The 23,060-nt window shown below is 44.7% G+C and overlaps 2 protein-coding genes across 2 annotated transcripts in view; one reads left to right on the top strand and one right to left on the bottom strand.

Annotated features, from left to right (window-relative positions):
• Positions 1 to 7,431: 7,431 nt before the first annotated feature.
• Positions 7,432 to 10,431, bottom strand: LOC118674035 (regulator of G protein signaling 9 binding protein). Its single transcript, XM_036345198.1, has one exon. The coding sequence runs from the start codon at positions 9,944 to 9,946 to the stop codon at positions 9,239 to 9,241; it is 708 nt and encodes a 235-aa protein (XP_036201091.1). The 5' UTR covers positions 9,947 to 10,431; the 3' UTR covers positions 7,432 to 9,238.
• Positions 10,432 to 10,975: 544 nt separating this feature from the next.
• ANKRD27 (ankyrin repeat domain 27) overlaps positions 10,976 to 23,060 on the top strand; it is a 60,965-nt gene continuing 48,880 nt past the window's right edge. Inside the window, 2 exon segments of the mRNA XM_036345197.1 lie at positions 10,976 to 11,112; positions 21,400 to 21,531. Of these exon segments, the coding sequence (XP_036201090.1) occupies positions 21,430 to 21,531 (102 nt within the window). The 5' untranslated portion in view covers positions 10,976 to 11,112; positions 21,400 to 21,429.

Genomic DNA, 23,060 nt, shown 5'->3' on the forward strand with positions numbered 1-23,060 from the left:
AGCAGGAAGGGCTGAGGAAATGAGCCTATGCTGTACTGCATTGACTCACTAAAACGTCACAGAAAAGGAGCCTTGAAGAGAGGTTCAGGGAGTTTGTTCCAGATGAACTGCCACTGCCCATTGCTGCCCTGGTTACAAGCTTTGTGGGGTCCTTTAGAATTTAGGAGATGCATGCCTGTGAGGAAAGAGGGGAGCATGGAGCTGTTTTGAGGGGTTTTAAATGTTGGGCATTTAGGGAAGGCTCTCAATAGAATATTCGTCCGCTTTATGCTGATATGCCAAAATGAGATTTATTCTTTAAACTTCATCTGTCCTTGGGTATGGTTGGCAAATGGCACTATTTGGATTTCTGTCTGTCTCCCTAAGTAGGGTGATTTAAGCTATTTTCCCTCTGGTTGAGGAGGAGAAGTGCAAACCACTTAAGTGTCCCTGGTTTAGGGAAGATAGCATTTACTAGATGGCTGCAAACTGGACTGTGCTAGGCAAGAAATAATGAGGGCCTGAACTGGGAGAGTAGCTGTGGAAGGAGGGTGAGGTGGGAGAAGGGAATGACTTAGAGCAGGGGTCCTCAAACGACGGACCGCAGGCCACATGCGGCCCGCCAAAAACATTTATCCGGCTGGCGGGGTGTTTTTGCCGCCTCTGCCTGTTGCTTAGCAGCCAACTAGTTTTTTTTTAAACTGTAGTCCGGCCCTCCAACAGTCTGAGGGACAGTGAACTGGCCCCCTGTTTAAAAAGTTTGAGGACCCCTGCCTTAGAGAGTATGTAGACTTGATGTAGTATTTGACTGAATATGCAGAGCAAGGGAGAGAAAGGAGCTAAGGCTCTAGCTTGGGAGACTGAAGTAACAGCCCTTCAATCCTAGGAGTAATGACGTTAATATTTACTGAGCATTTACTGTGTGTGAGGCCCTGGGAACTTTGTATAATCCTCACAAAATCCTATAAAGTGGAAATAGCTACTGCCATTTCACAGATGAGAAATCATTCACAGAAGAGTTAAGAAAGGACACACTCTTCACTGTAAAATAACACCATGGTTTGTAGGTATACATGTTTGTTTCTATGTCAGGTGGTTTTCCCAAAGGTGGTCACTCTTGAGATATGGCCAAGTTCTGGAGTACATAGCGAAGTGATGCACTTTGGTTAGATCTTAACCAATGCAGAACAGTCTCCAGAACTGCACACTGCCATGTGGGTCTTAGGCACTTCTATGATGATGCAGCACCACTTTATGTATGTATCCAGAGATCATCCTATATAATAAAAGGCTATTATGCAAATCAACTGAATGGCAGAACGACCGGTCGCTATGACACGCACTGACCACAAGGGTGCAGATGCTCAACACAGGGGGAGCTCCCACAGGGGGAGCGCCACTCAGCCAGAAGCTGGGCTCATGGCTGGCGAGTGCAGTGGTGGTGGCAAGAGTCTCTCCCACCTCCACTACCGATGAGCTGTAAGGAGTGCGGGGTCCCAGACTGCGAGAGCCCTGGACTGTGAGAGGGATATCTAAGTGCCGACTTAGGCCCTAACCCAACAGGCAGACATCCCCTGAGGGGTCCCAGACTGTGAGAGGGTGCAGGCTGGGTTGAGGGACACCCCCACAAGTGCATGAATTTCATGCACTGGGCCTGTAGTATCCTATAACCTCAGTTATCTGAACTGTAGCCAAGAGCCAGAACAGAATCAAAGAATAGACCCTGAGCAGCAAGAGATACAAATATATTAAAATCTAATGTGCTCTGCTCACAGGAAAACTAATTAATAGATATATTACTTATCTATTGCTGTTAATTCTTCAAAAAAAACCTTGGTGGCTTAAAACAACATTTACTATAACATTTACTATCTCACAGTTTCTCTGCATCAGGAATTCAAGAGCATCTTAGCTGGGTGATTCTGACTCTATCTCCCATGAGATTATGGTCAGCAAGTCAGCTGTGATTTGACTGGGCACTGGGAAAGAGGATCCATTTCTACAACGCCTCGTTCACATGGCTTTCAATTTGACACACTTTCTGCCCATATTTATAAATTTATTATGATAAAAACACCAGAAGAGAGTCTGAGATATAAAAACCAAAACAAAAATTACCTGTGATGCCTGTCATAAAGTATTAAGAATTAGAAAAAATGGTCCGGCCAGCATGGTTCAGTGGTTGAGCACTGACCTATGAACCAGGAGGTCACAGTTCGATTCCTGGTCAGGGCACATGCCTGGGTTGTGGGCTCCATCCCCAGTGTGGGGCGCGCAGGAAGCAACCAATCAATGATTCTCTCTCATCATTGATGTTTCTATCTCTCTCTCCTTCTCCCTCTCTGAAATCAATAAAAAATATATTTTTAAAAAAGAATTAGAAATAATGGAAAAGAAAAAACTCCAATTGTATAGAAAAATGGGCAAGAGATAATGAAAAGACAGTTTTTTCTCTCCCTCTCCCCTTTCTCTCTAAGATCAATAAAAACATATTTTTAAAAAAATATGATTCCATTTATGTGACATTTTGGCAAAGGCAAAACTATAGGGACAGAAATCAGATAAGTGGTAGCCAGAACCAGGGGTGAGAGGAAAGGATTGACTACTAAAGGACATGGGAAACTTTTGGGGGTGAAGGAAAGATTCTCTATCTTGACTAGGGTGGTGGTTACATGATTGTATACATCTGTCAAAACTCAAAACTGCACACCTAAGAAGGGTGAGTGTTGCTGCATTTAAATTATACCTCAGTAAGTTTGACTTTATAAATGTATGAATTCCAACATCTACATCAACCTGAATTTCCCTCTGTAGCCTTAACCTCTTTGTTACATACCTTCTCTCATTTGACAAGTTTCTCTAGTTTTAATCTTCAAATAGATTTTTAGAAAGTTAAATATATATGTATATGGCAATCATCCCATTTTTTGGACTTCTAAAGTGGGATGGTAAATAACAGCAATGAGCCAACATTCATTGAATTCTGACAGCCTGGAAAAAGTCATCTGTACATTCCTATGATGTTTACCCTATTAATACTCACATTGTAAAGATAAGGCAATTGAGGTCAGAGAGATTAAGGAACTTCTTTAAGGAGGTCGGATCAGAACTTAGGTGTATCTTATTCCATAGGCAGTGCTCTTAACCTCAATGCTATTCTGTCTCTTTTTTTTTTTAATATATTTTATTGGTTTTTTACAGAGAAGAAGGGAGAGGGATAGAGAGTTAGAAACATCGATGAGAGAGAAACATCAATCAGCTGCCTCCTGCACACTCCCTACTGGGTATGTGCCCGCAACCAAAGTACATGCCCTTGACCGGAATCGAACCTGGGACCCTTGAGTCCGCAGGCCGATGCTCTATCCATGGGGCCAAACCGGTCAGGGCCTATTCTGTCTTGATACCATATTTCAAAGAATGCTTCTGATTCTCTGGGGTAAGATTCCAGAAGTGTTTTGCCTTGTTTTGGGGAGGAAGGTTCTAAAATGGTTTCTAACTGTAAAAGACTCTAACTGTAAAAAATATATATTTTAATAACATTTTCCAGGTGATAAGAGCATTCAAATTTTTATTGTAAAAACAATATAACAACACTAAAAATACTGAAAAAACATCATTCATAATCCCACCACCTTAATATTTTTATTTCTGTGCATTTCCTTGTAGATCTTCTCTATATGCCTAACACATACATACATACAAGCAGGAGACACTCAACTTTGCCTTGTGGCAATAGCATATTAAAAGGACTCTTCAAAATCATTTTGCCAACAGGAGCCCTCATTTGGCTTATTTACATTTGTCATATGAGCCTCAAGTTTATACAATTCTAAACTTACACACCTAAGAACAAGGATGCCCAGGATCTCATAGTACTACAATAAAAACACTCAGATTCCTCTGTGGAATGAGATGAAAACAAGTAAATGAAAGAGAAGAATTCATTTATTCCTCATGGACACAGAGCTGCAGCATGTGGTCAGTCCCTGCTCCTTTGGTCTGTTCCTAAGAGCCAAGGAAACAATATTTAAATGTGACTTTCATCTTTGTTGACCACAGCCAAAGATCCTTCATGCGGAGACCTACTTTTCTTCCTGGATTCCAGGCTACATTAAAAGATGAGTATAATCATATTGTAGAACAGCACTTGGAGATTTATAATCCTGAGGTATTTCTGAACACCTCTTTATATAATGAAATCTGTGAAGGGTAAATACGTTGATCAGGACACTCACTTTAAACATGCATGAAGAAGATTAGGAATTTTTTTTTTTAATCACAATAGTTGACAGCCAAATCATTTGAGGGTGCCTTTTCCGACTAAGTTATAAATACTGCATGTTATCTTTAATTTTTAGTTATTAATAAACATTTTAGTTAAAAGACACAAAGCTTTTTATTCCACCTTGGATCTGATGCTGATACCAGACATAACAGGTCCATTGCTGCCTGTCGCCACTAAGTCAATGAGTAGAGACCAGGTTGAATCCTGTGTTTATTCGAATTGTCGGCAATAGGAGCAGCAGATGTGGCATCTTTAAAAAAACTACTCTCCCTGGCTGATGTGGCTCAGTGGTTGAGCATCAACCCATGAACCAAAAGGTCACCAGATCAATTCCCTGTCAGGACACATGCCCAGGGCTTATGGGCTCAATCTCCAGAAAGGGGCGTGCAGGAGGCAGTAGACAGATGTTGCTCTCTCTCTCTTAGATGTTTCTATCTCTCCCTCTCCCTTCCTCTCTCTCTCAAATCAATAAAAACTTAAAAAAAAAAAAAACTAACTAACATCTTCTGCCAGTTGGCTGATTATATAGGAATAGGGAAGAAAAGCTACGTATAGCAGGATAAGGGCTGTGGGGTATGTGGTCAGTGTGTCCCATCCCAGAATCCTGAAGTCTGATAACAAGGTAGTTAATCCTTTTATGATGTCAAACAGCTTAGCCCGTTCCCAGAATCAGAGAATGGACAGCATTCCAAACTCCCAGAGAGGGTCAGTTACCAGGCCAGAGTGTACCTTCTTTGATGAAGACAACAGAAATGATATATAGTATCTATGAACATTGTTAGTGCCCACCATTTCCTCCCTGCTCCTATCAATGCCACATACATGCTGTGCTCACATTCCCCGACATCAGGCAGCCAATGTAGTTATAGTTCTGAGGGCACCAGGTTACTTACAGAATAGGATTCTCCCAGTCTCCATGACAAATGACAGGTTTTCGCATCTGTAATTTCCCAGAATCAGTTTAGGTGGTCCAACTGCTGGGTACAACAAACTATTTAATAAATACTGGGCTTTCTTGGACTTAGAGTTAGGGTCTGAATTTAAATTCCTAATCTAATTTAAGTAGCATACACAAATTTGCTTTTTAAGTCCACCCACTAGTTCTGATATGGACTAACATCACAGTAAGCTTAGTTGATTCTGATTTTTAAAAATCATATGGAATCTTACCCACAGACTAATTTTAGACAATAACCACCAAACTGTAAGTTTCTATTTCAATATGCACCAAAACACACCAAACAATCAAAAAAAACCCTTTCTTGTTTAACTGCATTCCATTAAATGTTTTAAGCTCTGGAAGGGACCTTTGAGTTAGTGAGGCCCCCCCACACACACCCATTTCATAAATGAGGGACGTGAGGCACAGGGAGGTCAGTGACCTGTCTGAGGTGCTTGGAAAGGGAGGCGGAGTCCCCGCCAATTGCAGCTGGTCAGGCCTCGCCAGAGGAGGCGTGCCCTCACAGAACATAGAGACCAGTCCTAACCACTGTATTTCTCAGACTGGCACGCAGACTCACACTCTGGGGCTCACACCCTTAACAAGCACTCAATAAAGAACAGAGAACTACATTCTGAAAAGCAACCAAATAACTAAAAACATATCGCTGTGCACATTGAAAAGGAAAATGCAGCATTGTCAGGGTCCTCGTGCAAACCAGAACTCTTCCTCTCTTCAACCAGAGTACTTTTTAGTCATTCGACATCACGCATCTCATGTGTAGCTTACTGTAAACTTTAGGTAAATCATAAAGTTTATGCTCTACTTTTAGTCACCAAAGATATTTTCCCTTCTGGCATTTTAAAAGTATAAGTTTTTAGAGCACATAAAAAAGGAATTTGCCGGCAGGCATTTTTTCTCCCACAAACATTATTAGTTGGTGCTTTTAAAAAAATAATAGCAATAGTTTAAAGTTTCCATGATAAATGCCTTGACATATCAAGTTTTTCTCTTTTTAGTATCACAAAAAGCAGTGCTGTTTTCCCAAAGGATAAGCCAGGGATGTTTCTTCTTTACAAGTATTTAACTTCACAAGAGATTTTACTTAACAATAATAGCACTTTACTTTGGAAGTAAAACTCTATCCTTTAGCTTGTACTTTTAATTGGGGAAATTAGATGTTCTCTCACATAGACCTTAACATTGACTGCTTCATTATACCCTATGTTACACATGTTGAATTTGTTTTCTTTTCTATCACTTGTATCCTGGTATAAAAATCACACCAAGTGTTTTTTAGAGAATTATTAACATATCAAAAGTCTAAGTTAAATCAGGCTTCTACAAGAAAGCAATTTCTTGAAATATATATAGAAATGAGAGCAGAGAGAAAGAGTAGCCTAGTGCTCAAGCAGCAAGTGATTTTGCTTGAATTATCGAGCAAAAGTTCTATTAGGCAATGTTATAACTACAAATAATGCCAAATATTCCTAATGTTTAACATTTTCAAACTCAAGAGTGTTGTTTAAGCTAACAAGTCTACAGCAAAAATATGTTTATTGTAATTCGGCCTAATTTTGCAACACTTTATCACAAATTCCAGTGAGCAGAGGGCTCTCAGAATCAGGTACACATCTGATTGTACATATAAGTGAAGACCCAAGGATCTGCCAAGTGGGTGGAAAGAGTGACAGCCAATTGCTCTCTATGGATTACACAACTTCTGAAGTTTTTTTAAAAACAGGTTCTGCTGAACAATTTGTTTTTCATGAACAGAACATCTTGATAAGAACATAGTCAGACCCTGGCCAGTGTGCTAAATGGGTTGTCCTGCACACCAGGAGGTTGCTGGTTTGATCCATAGTAGGGAGTGTACTGTTTCTTTCTCCCTCTCCTTTCCTCTCTTTCAAAAAATTAATAAAACGATTCTTTTTTAAAAAATAAAACTATTCTTTAAAAAAAGAACAAAGAATCACAGTCTTAGAAAAGGAAAAATCTACTTAGGGCTTGGTTTTCAGGGATATTTTCCAACACTGGGTCACAAAATGCCCCAGCCTCCTCTTGCCTGAGATGAGACTTTGGGGAAAGTGACAGAGATTCCATGTTGTGTTGTATATGGGAAGAAGAAGAAAGGATTTAGAAAACTGTGTCATCTCTGAAAGTACCCTGGGCTGTCAGATGCAAAATAATTTTATGTTGGCCGCTATTCAGACTCACGCAGACTGGATGAGGCAGAAGTTTCTTTTAATTGGTTATTGTCATAAAACTTTAATTCGGCTTAAGACCCTCTGCGTCATTTAAAACTGCTATGCAAACATCTCATATTCTAAGTTACTGGAACCTGCGTGTGAGGAGGAATGGGAGTGGCTGGGGGATTGTCCTGGGTTCAGACTGGACGCCAGAACAGCACTCCTGCTGCGACTTGCCTCTGCCATTGGCCCTCCCAAGTTGCCCTTGTGAAAACCTGCCAATTCCCTCCTCTTGGTCCCTTTTCTCACTTTGGAGGTAAAAAAGGAAAAGAAAAAAAATCCTTCTCAGTTTTGAGCCAAACCAATGCCTATGAATTTTATGCCAAATTATTACCTTTATGGAGTAAATGCATCTTTTTTTCTCAACAGATGTTCTCTTGGTAACACAGGTAGGAGGTGGCAGCCCAGCTCAGGCCAATTCCAGCCTCAGACTCAGGGTGTTTTCTACATTTCCTTATTTATTGACCAAGAGAAGCAAAGGTTGCTTAACTCCTGTTGCCTACACTGTGGTTCTAGTAGTTTTTGTTATGACCTCCTGCCTTCAAGATCAATTTTAAAAATAAATGCAAATATATATTTAGTAACCAAAGTATATAAGTAAAAACTATGTTTGACTCATTAGCACGTATAAATTCGTGGCCAAATGTCCTTTAGAAAAAAACAAACAGCTTAGATAGTACACAATGTGATTTTTCTTTAAAATGATTGTTATTTTTAAAACACATTAAATTCCAAGTTAAAACTATTACATTCTCTGCGCGCCAGTGATGCTACTATACCCCCTCAGGGGGCAGTGTTGGGGTCAGAGAGCTGTGCAGCTCCTTCCAAAACCAGCTCTCCTACTGGCAGGCAAGCAAATTCCAAGGGATAGACAGGATTAAGGGCTCCAAAGAGGATTCCCCAGCCCTCCCTGAAAAGGAGGATCAAAAACTCTGGTCTAGTTCTGGAACAAAAATAAGCCAAAGGGAAGGAGAAAGTTCCGAAGCTTGCACCCCTCCCAGGCAGGCGAGGGAGAGCCCTTTTAAATAGGCAGTGGGTCCAACCTTCTCTGGTTTCCTAAGCAGAGTCAGACCCTGCAGCGAGGGCAAAACCCCAAGCCCCTTCTAGCTGCTTTTGGTGATTCTGCCAAGAAGCACAATCGTGAGCCATCCAGAAAGCACTTTGCATGAACGTCTATTTTTCCTCTCCTAAACTTAGGCCCCAAAGGATTAAGGTAATAATAATAATAATAATAATAATAATAATAATAGAAACCCTGCTTATATCCTGTTGCAATTTGCCTCTTGTCCAGGAAGAAACAACCCCCTTCCAGCAAAACAGCCCCCCTCTCCACACTTCATTTCATCACCGCCTTCATCAAACTGCCCCATGAAGAGTGGAAGTCTCCAGTAGGGATGGTAGCACCAAGCTCGGACTCAGTGCAAACATGCCCCAGCAGCACACGCAGTAACCCATTAACTCAGAGGAATCTGGGGTCACTGTGGACCGTTTTCTATTAATAGAGGATAAAGCTCCTGCAAACATTAGCGGTAATGCCCTGGCAACCTGCACAAATTAACTCCTCCCTGGCCAGCAGGAGGAAACCACGTTCTGCTGGTAGCTGTGTGCTTGAAATACGCGTGTACACCTACACACACGGGGTTTTAGAATTGCTCCCCTTAAACATGCCAGATTTCACTCCCATCCCGAGTCCTAGCGGTAAGGGTCATTCCGGGAGAGGGGCGTCCCTGGGGAAGGAGAGGTGGCGGTCAGGAAGGAGCTGAGCGGCAGGCTATCAGGTGTCGGTCAGCTCAGCTTTGCCACGCACACGGCCAGGGCCACCGCCGCCAGCAGCACGGCGCTGAAAACAGTGGCAGCCAGGGCCTTGCTCGGGTCGCAGGGCCCTGTGCGCTCTTCTACCGACACAAAGCCCGCCGAGGAGGCTCCAGCACTGAACAGGAGTTCAGCGCCCGCCGCCTGCCGGGCTTGCACCGTCCAGCGGGGCACGTTGACCTTCATCTCCAGGTCGTGGATCATCTTGCCCACCTGAAGGATCTCCCGCTCCAGCTCGCGCAGATCGTCTGCGTCGAAGTTGCGCTCTGCCTCGTGCCGCAGGTTGCGGACGCTCAGGGCGCGTGCCGCGACGCCCGCCGCACCGCCCGCCACGCCCGTGCGCACCAGCGGCCGTCGCGGCGCGTGCAGAGGGAACGCGGTGCCCAGCGCCAGCGCGCGCCGCATGTCCGCTTCCAGCAGGTCCAGGCAGCCGGAGAAGGCTACCCAGAGGCGCTCGAACTCGGCGCGTTCCTCGGCGCCCATGCCCTTGTCTCGCAGCGCGGTCGTCAGCGGAGCACCAGTGGCCACCGCCAGCTCCTGCGCCTTCTGGCGCGTCTTCTGCAGCTCCTCACGAAGGTTCTGCGAGTCCGCCGAGCCTCCGATAGTAAGCACCAGGTGGTGGTAGCATGCGGTCGCCTTGTTGAGCGCGTCCAGCAGCGCCTTGCACTCCTCCCTTGCCATGGCGGTGCGCTCCGGCACAGCCTGACCGCTGCGCCCCTCTCGGCCTCAGGCCCTCAGCACGGCCAAACACGGCCAATCCCCACTGCGGCCCCGGGTCGGGCCGATGGCACCCTCCTCATCGCCCCAGACCAGCTCCGCGCTGCAGTGCTGTGGACGGAGCCAGCTAGGGACTCGCGACGTGCGCCGGGCGCGTTAGCTGCCTCCGGTCCCCTCGTCCATCCTCCCAGGTACGCTCAAGTCACACGCTGAGTCTCTGTACTGCCCTGGCCTCCACGGTGGCCCCCTGCGAAGCCCGGGTTGCGGCCCCCATCCTCCTCTGGTACCGTCTCTAGGACTAACCCGCGGGCTGCGCGCTCCGCCTTAGCCGCTGCCAAGGATGGCTGGGTCGTGTTTCTTAGGATCCACCCACCCCGCCCGTCCTCGCGGGATGCTTCCATCCCCTGGACAAGGGATAGGCGGGGCCCCGCGCGGGGAGGTCACGTGTAGGTCCCCTGTCTCTCCCTCCTCCTCACCCCATTGCAGTTCTGGAATAATAGCGCTTCGCATATCTAACCCTCTATTTAACGGATGGGGAAAACTGAGGCTCAAGTAAAAAAAAAGGGGGGGGGGGGCTGAATCACTCTACATCCATGCAAGTGAAGGGCCTAGCCTAGAACCTACAGATCATCACTCCCAGCCCTGCCAGCGACGGGAGTGGTGTACTTCATAGGCCTGGGCACCTCCGTCCTCCAAAGCTAGCAGTAAAGGGCGACACATGAAGCGGTTTGGCTCCTGGGTCCCCTATCTCAATCCAGCCCGCTTTCCAGAGACCAAGCTTGGACCCCTTCCCGTGACAGCGTTGCTCGCGACCCCGCCCTCTCCCGTTCTGGGCACGCGCAGTGGGCAGCTCGGGGCTCGCTGGCCTGAGGAGGAAGCGCAGTGCGCCGCCTGAACCTCCCCCCGGCCGGGCGGACTTAATGATTGCTCTGCGCGCACGTCACTCTGGATCAGGGTGGCCGCTCATTGGGCTGACCGGGACGCGGCTCCGCCCAGCGGTGGAGTAAGAGGGTGGGCGGTGGCGTGGGGCCGCGCGCTGGGGTGGTGGTACCTGAGGCCGGATCCCAGGGGCCGGGTTGTGTCGCCGCTGCTCCGGGAAGGGCAGGGAGTGAAACTATGTAGCCTTTTACGTAAGTGTCCTCTCTCCTGTCTGCTCCCGTGCTTCCCTCCCCTTGGGACGACTGCGTTCGGGGCCCGGAGGCCGGAGGAGGCCGGAGCTGGAAACTACTCTTTCCGCCGCCAGCGCCCCACGGCGCCCCTGGCACGGAAGGTGGCTCCCGGGCGACTCCCGAGGCCCCGACCCCTCGCCGATGGCCCGCCCTGCCCGCACTCTTCCGGTCCCGTCTGCAGCCGGACCTGTTCTGTCTCTCCTTTCGGGGGTGGGGGGGCGGGGGGGAGGGCTGGGGAAGAATGCGTCCTCTGACCCCCGCGGCGCTGGGATGGGCCTGCGAGTCCGGGGTCTCCGGAGTTCAGAGTTGCGGGCAGTGGGCGGGACCGTAGCTCCTGGGCTGAGTGGCCTCCTGGGCTTGCGGGCGGCCTGGGCCGGGAAGGTGGAGAGAAGGCTGTGAGTGGCTGTCCAGGGCCACGGGCCAGACTCTTGGGGTCCCCGGGTAGGGGGTGATGAGGGTGCGGGGGAGGGAATGAGGGAGCCCCTGCCTACCTGCCTCTCGCGGAGCAGGATCTCCTCGACCTGCTAAGTAAAGATTACTCCAGGAAAATTCTTCAGCACCAAGAGCTATTCTGGACACTGGGTCTGCTCAGTTCTTTTTGTTAGAAATGGACAGCCTACAGGTTCTAGTGCTAGGCCGTGCCCCTCTGGATGCCCCTCGAGATGCTGGGGACCTGGGCACTTGGGGCCCTTGCTGGGTCACCGGAGCAGGTGTCGAGTCTAATTGAGGATTTAGGACGTTCAAGAAACGAGGGGTAGCACACAGTCGCACTAGCGTTAGAGAAGAGCAGGGGATATTGGCGTTTCTAGGTCACCTCTCTGGTCCTGGTGTTGAGGCACTTTGGAGTGTCCAGAGGGCTGGGCCTCAGGGCTTGCTCTCACTCAGCAGACTGTCCTTTAGCTCATTGATTCAGTGGCCATTTGTGGTGAGGGCTCAGGTTCTCTCGGCCTTGGCCATTCTTTGCCGAGGAGGGTCTCAGCCACCCACCTGCCAAATGGATGCCTTGACAGAGGAAGAGTACTTGTCAGGACAAAATGGTAGAAGGAGGGAGAACCCATCTCTTTGGGGAGTTGTGGGGACAGCAGGAGATGAGGCTGCGGAGATGAGTGGGAGGTCAGGTGTAAGAGGCCCTTCATGCCAATCAGAGGAGTTAAGAGTTCAACTAGTAGGGAGTGGAGAGGAAGTCATTGTGGAATCCTGCACAGGCCTGTGTTGGAAAGATCACTTGTGGTCTTTGCTGTGAACAAGTTTGAGTGACATCAGCAGGCAGAGCCTGTAGGCCTCCAAGGCGAAAGTGCAGTCTGAGAGCCAGAACAGATACTTCTGACTAGCCCTGTGGCAAGAAAGCAGTTGGGGCTGTGAAGTTGGGTAGACACTGGCTTGTCACCTGAAATAATCCTGTAGGGCAGTGTTTCTGGGGGAGTGAGCTGTAGTATCTGCATAGGGCCTGCCCTCAGGTCTTGATTGTGGCTCCTTGGATTGTGTTGCCCTCATGAGAGCAGCTGCTGGTTCTTTGTTATTCACGTGTCTGTGCCTGTTGGTGTGTCTGTCCAGGCTTTCCCTCTGTTTATGAACTGCCAGGATTAGGTTGGTGTTCAGTAACTTTATGTTCTCCTAGAGCAGAGGAATGCGACCATGTGATGATAGATACCAGACCTAGAAAAGATTTACACCTGAAGAATCCAGACCTGGTTGGTCCTGAGGTTGCTTCCACATCTGAGACACACTGAGAAGTGGGCCTTGGAGCTCCTGCCTTTCTGCCCAAGATACTGGCAGGGAGGTGGATTATGCGGGGAGGTGACTGCACCTGCAACTCCAGGAGCAGGGTGATGGAGTGCATTCTGTGGAGCGGTTGTGCTCCTCCAACCTTTCCTGCTCCCTTGATGGTCACACTCCTTTCCAACCATAAGGACTTCTCTCCCTCTGTGACCCTCCACAGTCCAGCTGTCACTGTGTTTAGCCAGCTCTAAGGAAGCGGTTTGTTTCTGTTTTTTAGCCAATGGCTGCCTAGGGCCAGCCCTTCCCCCTCCCCTGGATATGGGCAGTGGATTTCCAGCTCCAGTGAGAGATGATCCCTCCCTGGGAGCTTAAGCTTCCTCTAACACCCCACTATTATTTTGTTCAAGTGGGAGAACAGTTAACATGCCTACAGTGAGCTAAGTAAGCCAGGTGCAGGTTGGGTGCTTCAAAGGGGAGCTTTGAGAAAAATATGTATGAGATCCATAAACATTAAGGCCAGAAGGACACAAGTGACCATAACACCATACATGATATCATCAAATTGCTTTCATTTGATATTAAAATAGATGAGTAGAAAGTTTTTCCTTTTTGCCTTTTCCTCCAGCTGGAGAATGTTGTTCATCAGTTGGAAAATATGCCTGTTCAGGGTCTTTGGTCAGGTCCCTGGAAGGGTTGGAAGAGCCACAGCAGTGAGATTTCAGCAGGGAACGCAGCTCTGGAGGTGCAGACTCTCCTACGCTGGATTCTGCTGAGCCAGGCTGCACACTGTCTCCAGCTGTCCCTGGCCAGCCAGAGTCCTCCAGGCTGGCAAGACGGTTGAAGACCACAAAACCGCAAGTGTGCACACTGCCTCCTGAAATACCTGGTACTGGTTTGGGGCCTTGCCTGGCTGACCTGATCGCAGAGTAACTTTAGATAACTCTGTTCAGGGATATTTGATCTCTAACTTTACTAGATTTTTTGTAAATGATCCCATTATTTGAGCTTAGGTAGGGATGCAATTTTTTTTAAAAAAATATTTTTACTGATTTTTTTATAAAGAGAAGAAGGGAAAGGGAGAGAAAAAGAAACATCAATGTGAGATAGGAACATCAGTCGGCTGCCTCCTGCATGCCCCCTACCAGGGATGGAGCCTAAAACCTGGGCATGTGTCCTGACCAGGAATTGAACCAGTGACCTTTTGGTGCATGGGACAACACTCAACCACCACACCAGCCAGGGCAGGGGTGCAGGTTTTTTTTAAAGGAGTTTTATAAGAGGACTCACTCACCTTTTTAGTTTCATAAGGAAAAATTAGTCTGAGTATATCATATCTTGTTTTTCATGAGGCTTTTGTCCAAGGCATCTTTACTTTGCTTAATATTTTAAAATATAAAACTAATTCTTGCAAGTAAACTTGTCAGGATATTAAATATTATTTTTAAGCACTTACCCCTATGTAAGAATTCAGCTCTGGCATTAAGCACCAAGTTGTTTGTGATTTATTACATATTTTTAACCCTGGGACAGAAAGGTTGAGAACAGTGCTAGACAGAGCTCTTTGAATCTCTGCTCCTGACAGAGGGTTCAGTTGTTGACAACCAGGAGGACTATGTCCAAGAGAAAGCAAATGATTTAGGACTGAAAAACGGTAAACTCCATCCCATTCACCAGCAATACTTGCTAGGAGTCTTATGTGTTTACACAGTTCATGCATTTAAACTGAATGTTTTGATGTGGCATTTAGGGGCCTTCTCTTACCTTGCTCTCTTACCTGCTCTGTTTGAATTATTATTATTTCTATAGATTCGTCTTCTCATCAAGTTAAAACAAATTTACTCAGGCTTCTTTTTTATTTGTTTGTTAATCCTCACCCAAGGATATTTTTCCATTGATGTTTTTAGAAAGTGGAAGGGAGGGGGCAAGAGAGAGAGAAAAACATTGATATGAGACACATTGATTGGTTGCCTCCGCACATGCCCTGACTAGGGCCAGGGATTGAGCCTACAACTAGGTTGGTGCCCTTCACTAGAATTGAACCTGGGACCCTTCAGTCTGCAGGCCCAAGCTCTGTCCACTGAGCCAAACCTGCTAGGGCTTTACTCGGGTTTTCTGCACCCACACGAACTTTTTCGTGCCCCTACTTCTTGCCCCCAACCTCCTCCTTGCTGTTCCTGTCTCTATCTGGTCCTCACTTTTCCCAGCACTGTTCCGGGTTTGTTTCACTCTTCTGGTGCACATTCTTTGCCTCCCAGCTAGGTTACCAGTTTCTCCGTCAAAGCTAGCCCTTGTCACCTTCATCTTGGGGGCGGAGGTGTTGGTGTTCTGCCAGCATCTTGCCGGAAGAGCAGGCATATCCCTTCGCTGATTTAGTCTGACCATATCATATCTTGTTTTTCGTGAGGTTTTTGTCCAAGGCATCTTTACTTTTGCACTCTGCCATGTAGAACCAACTGTGTCAGTAACCTGGAAGAATTTTGTTTTCTTGTGACTCTGTCCCAGCAAAATTACATTATTCTGTTCTTCTGGTAAGGACTCATGAAAGGATTATCTGGGCTTGTAATAATTTAATTCAACAAATCAAATACCTAAATTGTTGCAGAGCTGTCTCAGTCATCTAGGGAAGGGATTATATGTAACTGTTTTTACGCTAGGCTCTTCTTCGTAAGCGGATTTGCAGGGCCTCCTTCAGGCAGCCCCCAGGAGCTGCAGCCAGGACAGCTCTGGCTGCACCAGACTGAGGAGATTCCATGTGGGGCTTGTGTAGCTGTCTGTCTGGAGGACTTTTCCTTTGGGGAAAATGAAGTGTGGAATCCTTGCATCCATGCTTCATGAAATACTAGTAACCCCTAATCCATGCATATTTATTTTACATGACGGGTGTAGTGGTTAAAGGGGTAGGTGTTAGAATAAATTTTGACATCTGTGTGTAATCTCAAGTTAGCCAACTGAGCCTGTTTCTTCTTCTGTGCCATGGGGCTAATGATACCTATGTTTATTGTATTAGTTATTATTAGTTACCCATAGTTGTCAGGAACATTAAAATGGGATGAGGATGTTTAGAAGTTACCACAGTGCCTGGACCAAGGATGTTCTCAAATGGTGGCTGTTTTTATCATTAACTATAAGGGAGAGAGTTCATAATATACTTATGCATACTGTTCTGGTGTTTTCCCACGGAAACATATTGGAATATTGTTACATAGTAAGAAATTTAGTTTTCACTTGTATTTCATTCATCTGATTATATCAAGGGATAAGTTTACTTAATGCTCCTTAATAGTTGCTAGTTTTCTTTCTTTCTTTTTTTTGTTTTTTTGTTAATCCTCACCCAAGGATATTTTTTCATTGAGTTTTAGGGAGAGTAGAAGGAAGGGGGAGAGACAGAGAAGAAACATCTATGTGAGAGAGACATATCAATTGGTTGGTTGCCCCCCACACATGCCCCAGATGAAGCCTGCCACTGAGGTACGCGCCCTTGACCGGGATTGAACCTGGGACCCTTCAGTCCACAGGCCACACTCTATCCACTGAACCAAACCGGCTAGGGCTAATTTTTTTCTTTTTAATGAAGAGGCCACAGGCTCAAGCTCAGAACCTTTGGCAGGCAATAGTATCTAGCAAAGTTTTAAATAGTGTGAATTGTTCTTATAACTTTTAGTTTGAAGATTATCTTCTTTTTATGGGATTTGATACTGATTTTTTTCATTTAAGTATAATAAATATTCTTTTAAAAATAAATTTTAATGAAATAAAATTTTTAAAGGGAATAGGTTTTTAAAGGAAAATGTCAAACATTAACAATAGAGCTGTTGTGTACAATGTGCAGGTTATTTATTGCAAAGGTGCCCTGCTCGGGAGAGAGGCACTATGGGAAATGGGCTGATATGTAGCCTATTAGCTGTTTATCAAGCCATGTGCCCTGGTACCCCTTTTTAATTCTCACAAAGGGACCATGTGGGCTAGCAGTAAGTGGTGGTACATTGGTATGCAGTATGGCAAAAGTGATGAGGGAGGAATGTAAATGGAAATCCTGTAAGAAAGATATTTGTATTCTCCATTGCACAGAGTGAGATGGAGACTCGAGAGGTACATGACATGGCTAGAACTCTAACTCCTTTTCTGTGCCCATTTTTCATATTCCTCTCTGAGAGCTCAGTAAAAACCGCAAACCAGGGGCAATGGAGATCCCATTCATAAAAGGAACAAATTTATACAGAATATATAAATAACATCTAATAAAAGTTATATATGATACTTTTATAATATTTTTATAGATTTCAGAGAGGAAGGGGAAGGGAGAGAGAGAGAAAAACATCAATGATGAGAGGGAATCATTGATCAGCTGCCTCCTGCATGCCCCCTACTGAGGATCAAGTATGTCATCTGCGCGTGTGCCCTGACCGGGAATCTAACTCTGACCTCTTGGTTCATAAGTCGATGCTCAACCACCGAGCCACACCAGCTGGGCTATATATGGTCTTTACAGATAAAAGTTAATTGTACGACATAGAAGAAGATGTACATGGAAAGACATACCATACCATGTTCATGGATAATAAGATTACTATAAAGATGTTGACTCTCTTGTCTGCAAATTCAGTAGTTTCAATAAAAATCCAAACAGGATTTTTCATAGAATTGATAAGCTGATTCTAATTCGTGTGACATTGCAAAGAATTGGGAATAACCAGACAATTTTGGAGAACAAAAAGAGAGGCCTTTCTCTATGAGATATCAAGGCAGATTGTGAAGCTGTATTCATAACATAATGTGGCCCTGCTCTGTCCAATATAATAGCCACTAGCCACATGTTGCTATTAAGCACATGTGACTAGTATGAACTGAGAAGTGCTATAAACGTAAAATACACACAAGATTTTGAAGACTTAGTAGGAGTAAAAAAATACTGTAAAATATGTCTTTAAGTATAAAATATTGATCACATGTTGAAAATGTAATATTTTGAACATATTAGGATAAATAAAATATATTATTAAAATTAATTTCCCCCTTTTCCTTTATGTGGCTACTAGAAAATTTTAAATTACATTTGTAACTATGCATAATATGTATGTTATTATATTTCCTACATATATCTGTTGGACAGCATTGGTCTGGATCATTGAAACAGAGTAGAGCCTAGAAACAGACTAAACATGTATGGGAACTTGGAGTATGGCAAAGTAGCATTATCAGCCATGTGAAAAGGATAGACTATTTAAAAAACAATGATGGGGCCCTGGCCGGTGTGGCTCAGTTGGTTAGGCATTGTCCTGTGCACTGAAAGGTAGCCCAGACTGCACACTTGATCCCTCGTAGGGAGCGTGCAGGAGGCAGCCGATCACTGTTACTCCTCACATCGATGTTTCTCTGTCTTTTCCTCTCTATTTAAAAATAAAAAAATAAAGTAAAAACATTTTTAAAAAAACAACCCAGTTGGCTTATTGTTATGTCATTTGTCCACAAACACACACACACACACACACACACACACACACACACACATACACACACACACATATTTATATGTTGAAGCCCTATCCTTAATATGATGGTATTTGGAGGTGGGACATTGGAGTCTAATTAGTGTTAAGTAAGGATATAAGAGTAAGGCCTTCATGATGAAATTAATGCCCTTATAAAAAGAGAAAGAGACAGGAGTACTCTCTCCATCATGTGAGAATGCATTGAGAAGGTCTACAATCCAGGAAGTGGGCCCTCATCAAGAACCAAATCTGTTGGCACTTTGATCTTGGACTTCCTAGCCTCCAAAGCTGTGAGAAATAAATTTTTGTTGTTTAAGCCACTTAGTCTACGATATTCTGTCATAGCATCCCAAACAGACTAACAATTTGCCATATGGGAAAAGAGGTCTGATTTATAACATATAAACATAAAGACCACCTAAAAATGAAAATATTTTTAAGATTCTTAGAAATTATTGAGACTATTTTTATGGCCTGGGTGTTGGAAAGGATGTGGTTTCAGTGATAGCCTTTGCTGCTAACAGATCAACCCAAAACTTAGTAGGTTAAAACTGCCACAGTTTATTACTTCCTACTGTTCTGTGGGGTGGCAGGTGGCTCTTCGGCTGGTGGGATGGCTGTGTTCTCTGGACCACCTGGGCTTCTGTCTTCTTTGATGGTCTTTCATCCCATGGGCTTCTTCATAGCATGGTAGACTCAGGGCACCAAGAGAATGCGAGTGGACTCTGCAAGGCCTGTTGAGGTCAACACTCAGAAATCACAGAGTATCAATTCTGTCGGTTGGTTAAAGCAGTTTATGGGCTGAGTCAGATTCAAGGGGTGAGGAAGTAGATACTACTTTTTTTTTTTTTTAAAGAGGCTGTATCATGTTTTGTTTTTCTTTAAATATATTTTATTGATTTTTTACAGAGAAGAAGGGAGAGAGATAGAGATAGAGAGTTAGAAACATCCATGAGAGAGAAGCATCAATCAGCTGCCTCCTGCATACCTCCTACTGGGGATGTGCCTACAACCAAGGTAGGTGCCCTTTACCGGAATCGAACCTGGGACCCTTGAGTCCGCAGGCTGATGCTCTATCCACTGAGCCAAACCGGTTACAGCAAGATAACCACTTTCTGATAGGGGGAATGTTTAAGTCACTTTGCAAAGAGACATGCCAGATTATAGGATTCCCTAAAATCCAAAAAGCTCTGGCTGTTAAGGCAAAGATTGACAAGTTCAACTACATTAAAATCAAATACTTCGGTGGTGCTCTCCCTCCAGGGAGAAGCCAGTGCCTTTCCCTTCCCCCCTTCCCCGCCCCACCACCTCCCCAGGCACTTTACCCACTCCCAAGCTCCAAGGGCCCTTCCTTTATCTCAATGACTCGTTTCCTAAACCCATTTCTTCTACAAACGACTTCTTCTACCTCTGTAATTTACCAAATAAATGTTCTCTTACAGTTTGGGTCTTGCTCTGAATTCTTTCCTAGCCAGAACCCAAGTACTGAGGTTGCTGAACCCAGGTTTGGTCTGACCCACCAGTCAGACACCTGGTGCCCTTCCCACTGCCAATTAAAAAAAAAAAAGAAAAAAGAAATCAAACACCTTGACGCCTTTGGCTCAGTAGATAGAGCGTTGGCCCACACACTAAAGGGTCCCAGGTTCGACTCTAGTCAAGTGCATGTACCTTGATTCCCAGCCCTGGTCAGGGCACATGCGAGAGGCAACCAATTGATGTGTCTCTCTCCCTTCCACTCTTTCTAAAAATCAATGAAAAAATATCCTTGGGTGAGATTAACAACAAAAACTTTTTTTATTAAAAAAAAAATCAAACACTTTGATTTCTGAAAACACCCATTTGAAAAAATGAAAAGACAAGTTGCAGATTAAGAGAGGACATTTACAGCATTTTTTAGTAGTATCCAGATATATAAAGAACTATAAATCCTGAGAACAAGGCCAACAACCCATTAGAAAAATGGGCAAAAGGCATGATAAGATAATTTATAGAACAAAAGAAAATGATGTTCAACTTCATTAGCGAAATTAAAATATAAAAACAGTGAAATACTATTTTATACTCAAACACTAGCAGAAACAGGTTATCTGATGATACTAAGAAGTGTTGGCTAGGATGTGATGTATGGAAGGAGGGTGCTTGTACACTTTTCAGAGAAGTAGAAAGCAGCTTTGCCAGCATCTGGTGCTGGTGCAGGTGGATCCGCCCTGTAGCGCCTCCTTGGAACATTCCTAGATGTGTACTCTGGTACAGTATTCATTCCAGCATTGTTTGTAATAATAGATATGTAGAAACAACTTAAATATAGGATATTAGATAAATTGTGTCATGTTTATTGAAAAATACTATACAGAAATCTGAATGAATCATCTGTGTGGATCAGCATGGATAGAACTTGCAAATGTAATGTGATTAAAAAGGATATGTTCCGGAATACTTATACTGTGATGCCATTTATGTAAATTTTGAGCCACATAAAATAATATTCTAGTTTATTTATGAATGCATAAGTGTTAAAGGAATAATAATGTAAACAAGAATGATATACAACTCCAGGATCATGGTTGCTTCTGAGAGGGGAGGAGAGAATGGGCTCAGGACAGGCCCAGCAGGGGCTCCAGTCTGTTCTGGTATACTCTTTCTTAAAAGAAAGTCTGAGGCAAATATGGCAAAGTGAGAAGAACTGGTAATTCTGGGTGGTAGTTTTTTTACTTTTCTGTATGCTTAAAATATTTCATTAAAAATACACGCATATCTCTAAAGTGTCAATATTTTAGTCATGTAGGATGTTCTAAAAAGAGCCATTTTCCCATTTGCAATGACTTGGAGTTTAATTTGAAACACTTTGATTGAAATTAACCAGTGAAAAAAGTCATCCTAGAATTGATGGGTTATCTTTGACATTTCCTGCTGGAGTGTTAGGTGTGTAGAGTAGAGTACTAGAGTCAGGGATCAGTTTTAGGAATTGCCAGATCCAGACTTGCATGTGTTTTATGAATCCGACGGTGGTCATTCACTGCCTTTTCCTCCCTTGTCCCAGGAGTCTTGCTTTGCCCCATCTGAAGTCCATATGGCTCTTTATGATGAAGATCTCCTGAAAAATCCTTTCTACCTGGCCCTTCAAAAGTGGCGTCCTGACTTGTGCAACAAGGTGGCCCAACTTCATGGCATTGTAAGTGCATCAACCCTGAGGGTTGTACTTTCCCATTAGCTGTGGACCAAGCAGTGCTGGCGAGGCCAGAAATATAGTAGACTTTGGTTAAGTTTAGAGGGAATCACTACAAACCTACCCAGACCGTGCTCAGTATGGAACAAGTACCAACCCAGGGTGTAATGTTTTCTCTGCACTCTCAGCCCATGGGACACAGGTCTCCTGGTGTTCACCTGTTTCTTTTGTTTCCATGTTGACCATGAGAGCTATCGAGGATAGAAATGACATTCCTTCTCAGGGCCTCATGAGGCCTGGTGTGAGGTGAGCACTCACTCCCATAGAATAAGAGAACGTGTGAACACATTCCCATGTCACTTTCAAGGCGTTTCCTACAGGGAAGGAACTGTGGTGAAAGAATGTTTATAATAGGGCCACAACCTCAAACGCCTTCACGGGCAGCCGGGTAACAGGAATGAGGGAAGTGTGTAAGAGAGACTGTAGCCTGTCTGTGGGGCCCTGTTGCCTGGTGAGAAGGCAGGCCTCACGCTGTAGGTCTGTCCAGTTCTGAGGTTGTCTTACACAACACAGTGGGACACAGTGTGTGGGCGCCTCCGTGCCGTCCTGTGCTTGAGGAGTCTTTCTGTGTGTTGTCCTCTTCTCATACTGTGTTCCCACTTTTCTTGCCACGGGGTGTGATTTTACTCAGGCATGTCAGGAGGCTGTGGATTTGAACCAATGGAGAAGTCACTTTAGCCCAATGATGTCAGGTTCTCAGCTGCCCTCTGGAAAATTGGAACTGACTTCCACACCACCCAGTTCATCCCTGTGCCATCAGAAGCCTGATTTCTTGAACTCCCTTCCGATTTTTATGATTGGTTTTGGGATTGATACATTTTATCCAGTTTTTTTTAATTTTTATTTTGTGTGTGTGTGTGTGTGTGTGTGTGTGTGTGTGTGTGTGTATATATATCTTTTTTTTTTTTTTTTTTCAGAGAGGAAAGGAGAAGGTGAGAAAGATAGAAACATCAACGATGAGAATGGCTGCCTCCAGCACGCCCCACACTGGGGATTGAGCCTGCAACCCAGGCATGTGCCCTTGGCTGGAATCGAACCTGGGACCCTTCAGTCCTCAGGCCAATGCTCTTTCCACTGAGCCAAACTGGCTAGGGCTTATTTTTATTTTTATTTATTTTTATATATATATATTTTATTGATTTTTACAGAGAGGAAGGGAGAGGGATAGAGAGTTAGAAACATCAATGAGAGAGAAACATCTATCAGCTGCCTCCTACACACCCCCTACTGGGGATGTGCCCACAACCAAGGTACATGCCCTTGACTGGAATCGAACCTGGGACCCCTCAGTCCAAAGGCTGATGCTCTATCCCCTGAGCAAAACCAGTTATGGCTATTTTTATTTTTTAATATATCTTTAATAATTTCAGAGAAGAAGGGAGAGGGAGAGAGAGAGAGAAACATCAATGATGAAAGACAATCATTGATCAACTGCTTCCTGCACACCCTCTACTGGGGATTAAGCCCACAACCCG

This window comes from Myotis myotis, unplaced genomic scaffold (genome assembly GCF_014108235.1).
Source record: "Myotis myotis isolate mMyoMyo1 unplaced genomic scaffold, mMyoMyo1.p scaffold_m19_p_19, whole genome shotgun sequence".
NCBI lineage: Eukaryota > Metazoa > Chordata > Mammalia > Chiroptera > Vespertilionidae > Myotis > Myotis myotis.

What these genes read in the sequence shown, in the direction of transcription:
- LOC118674035 (XM_036345198.1), bottom strand. Translation starts at nt 9,946, where the DNA reads ATGGCAAGGGAGGAGTGCAAGGCGCTGCTGGACGCGCTCAACAAGGCG.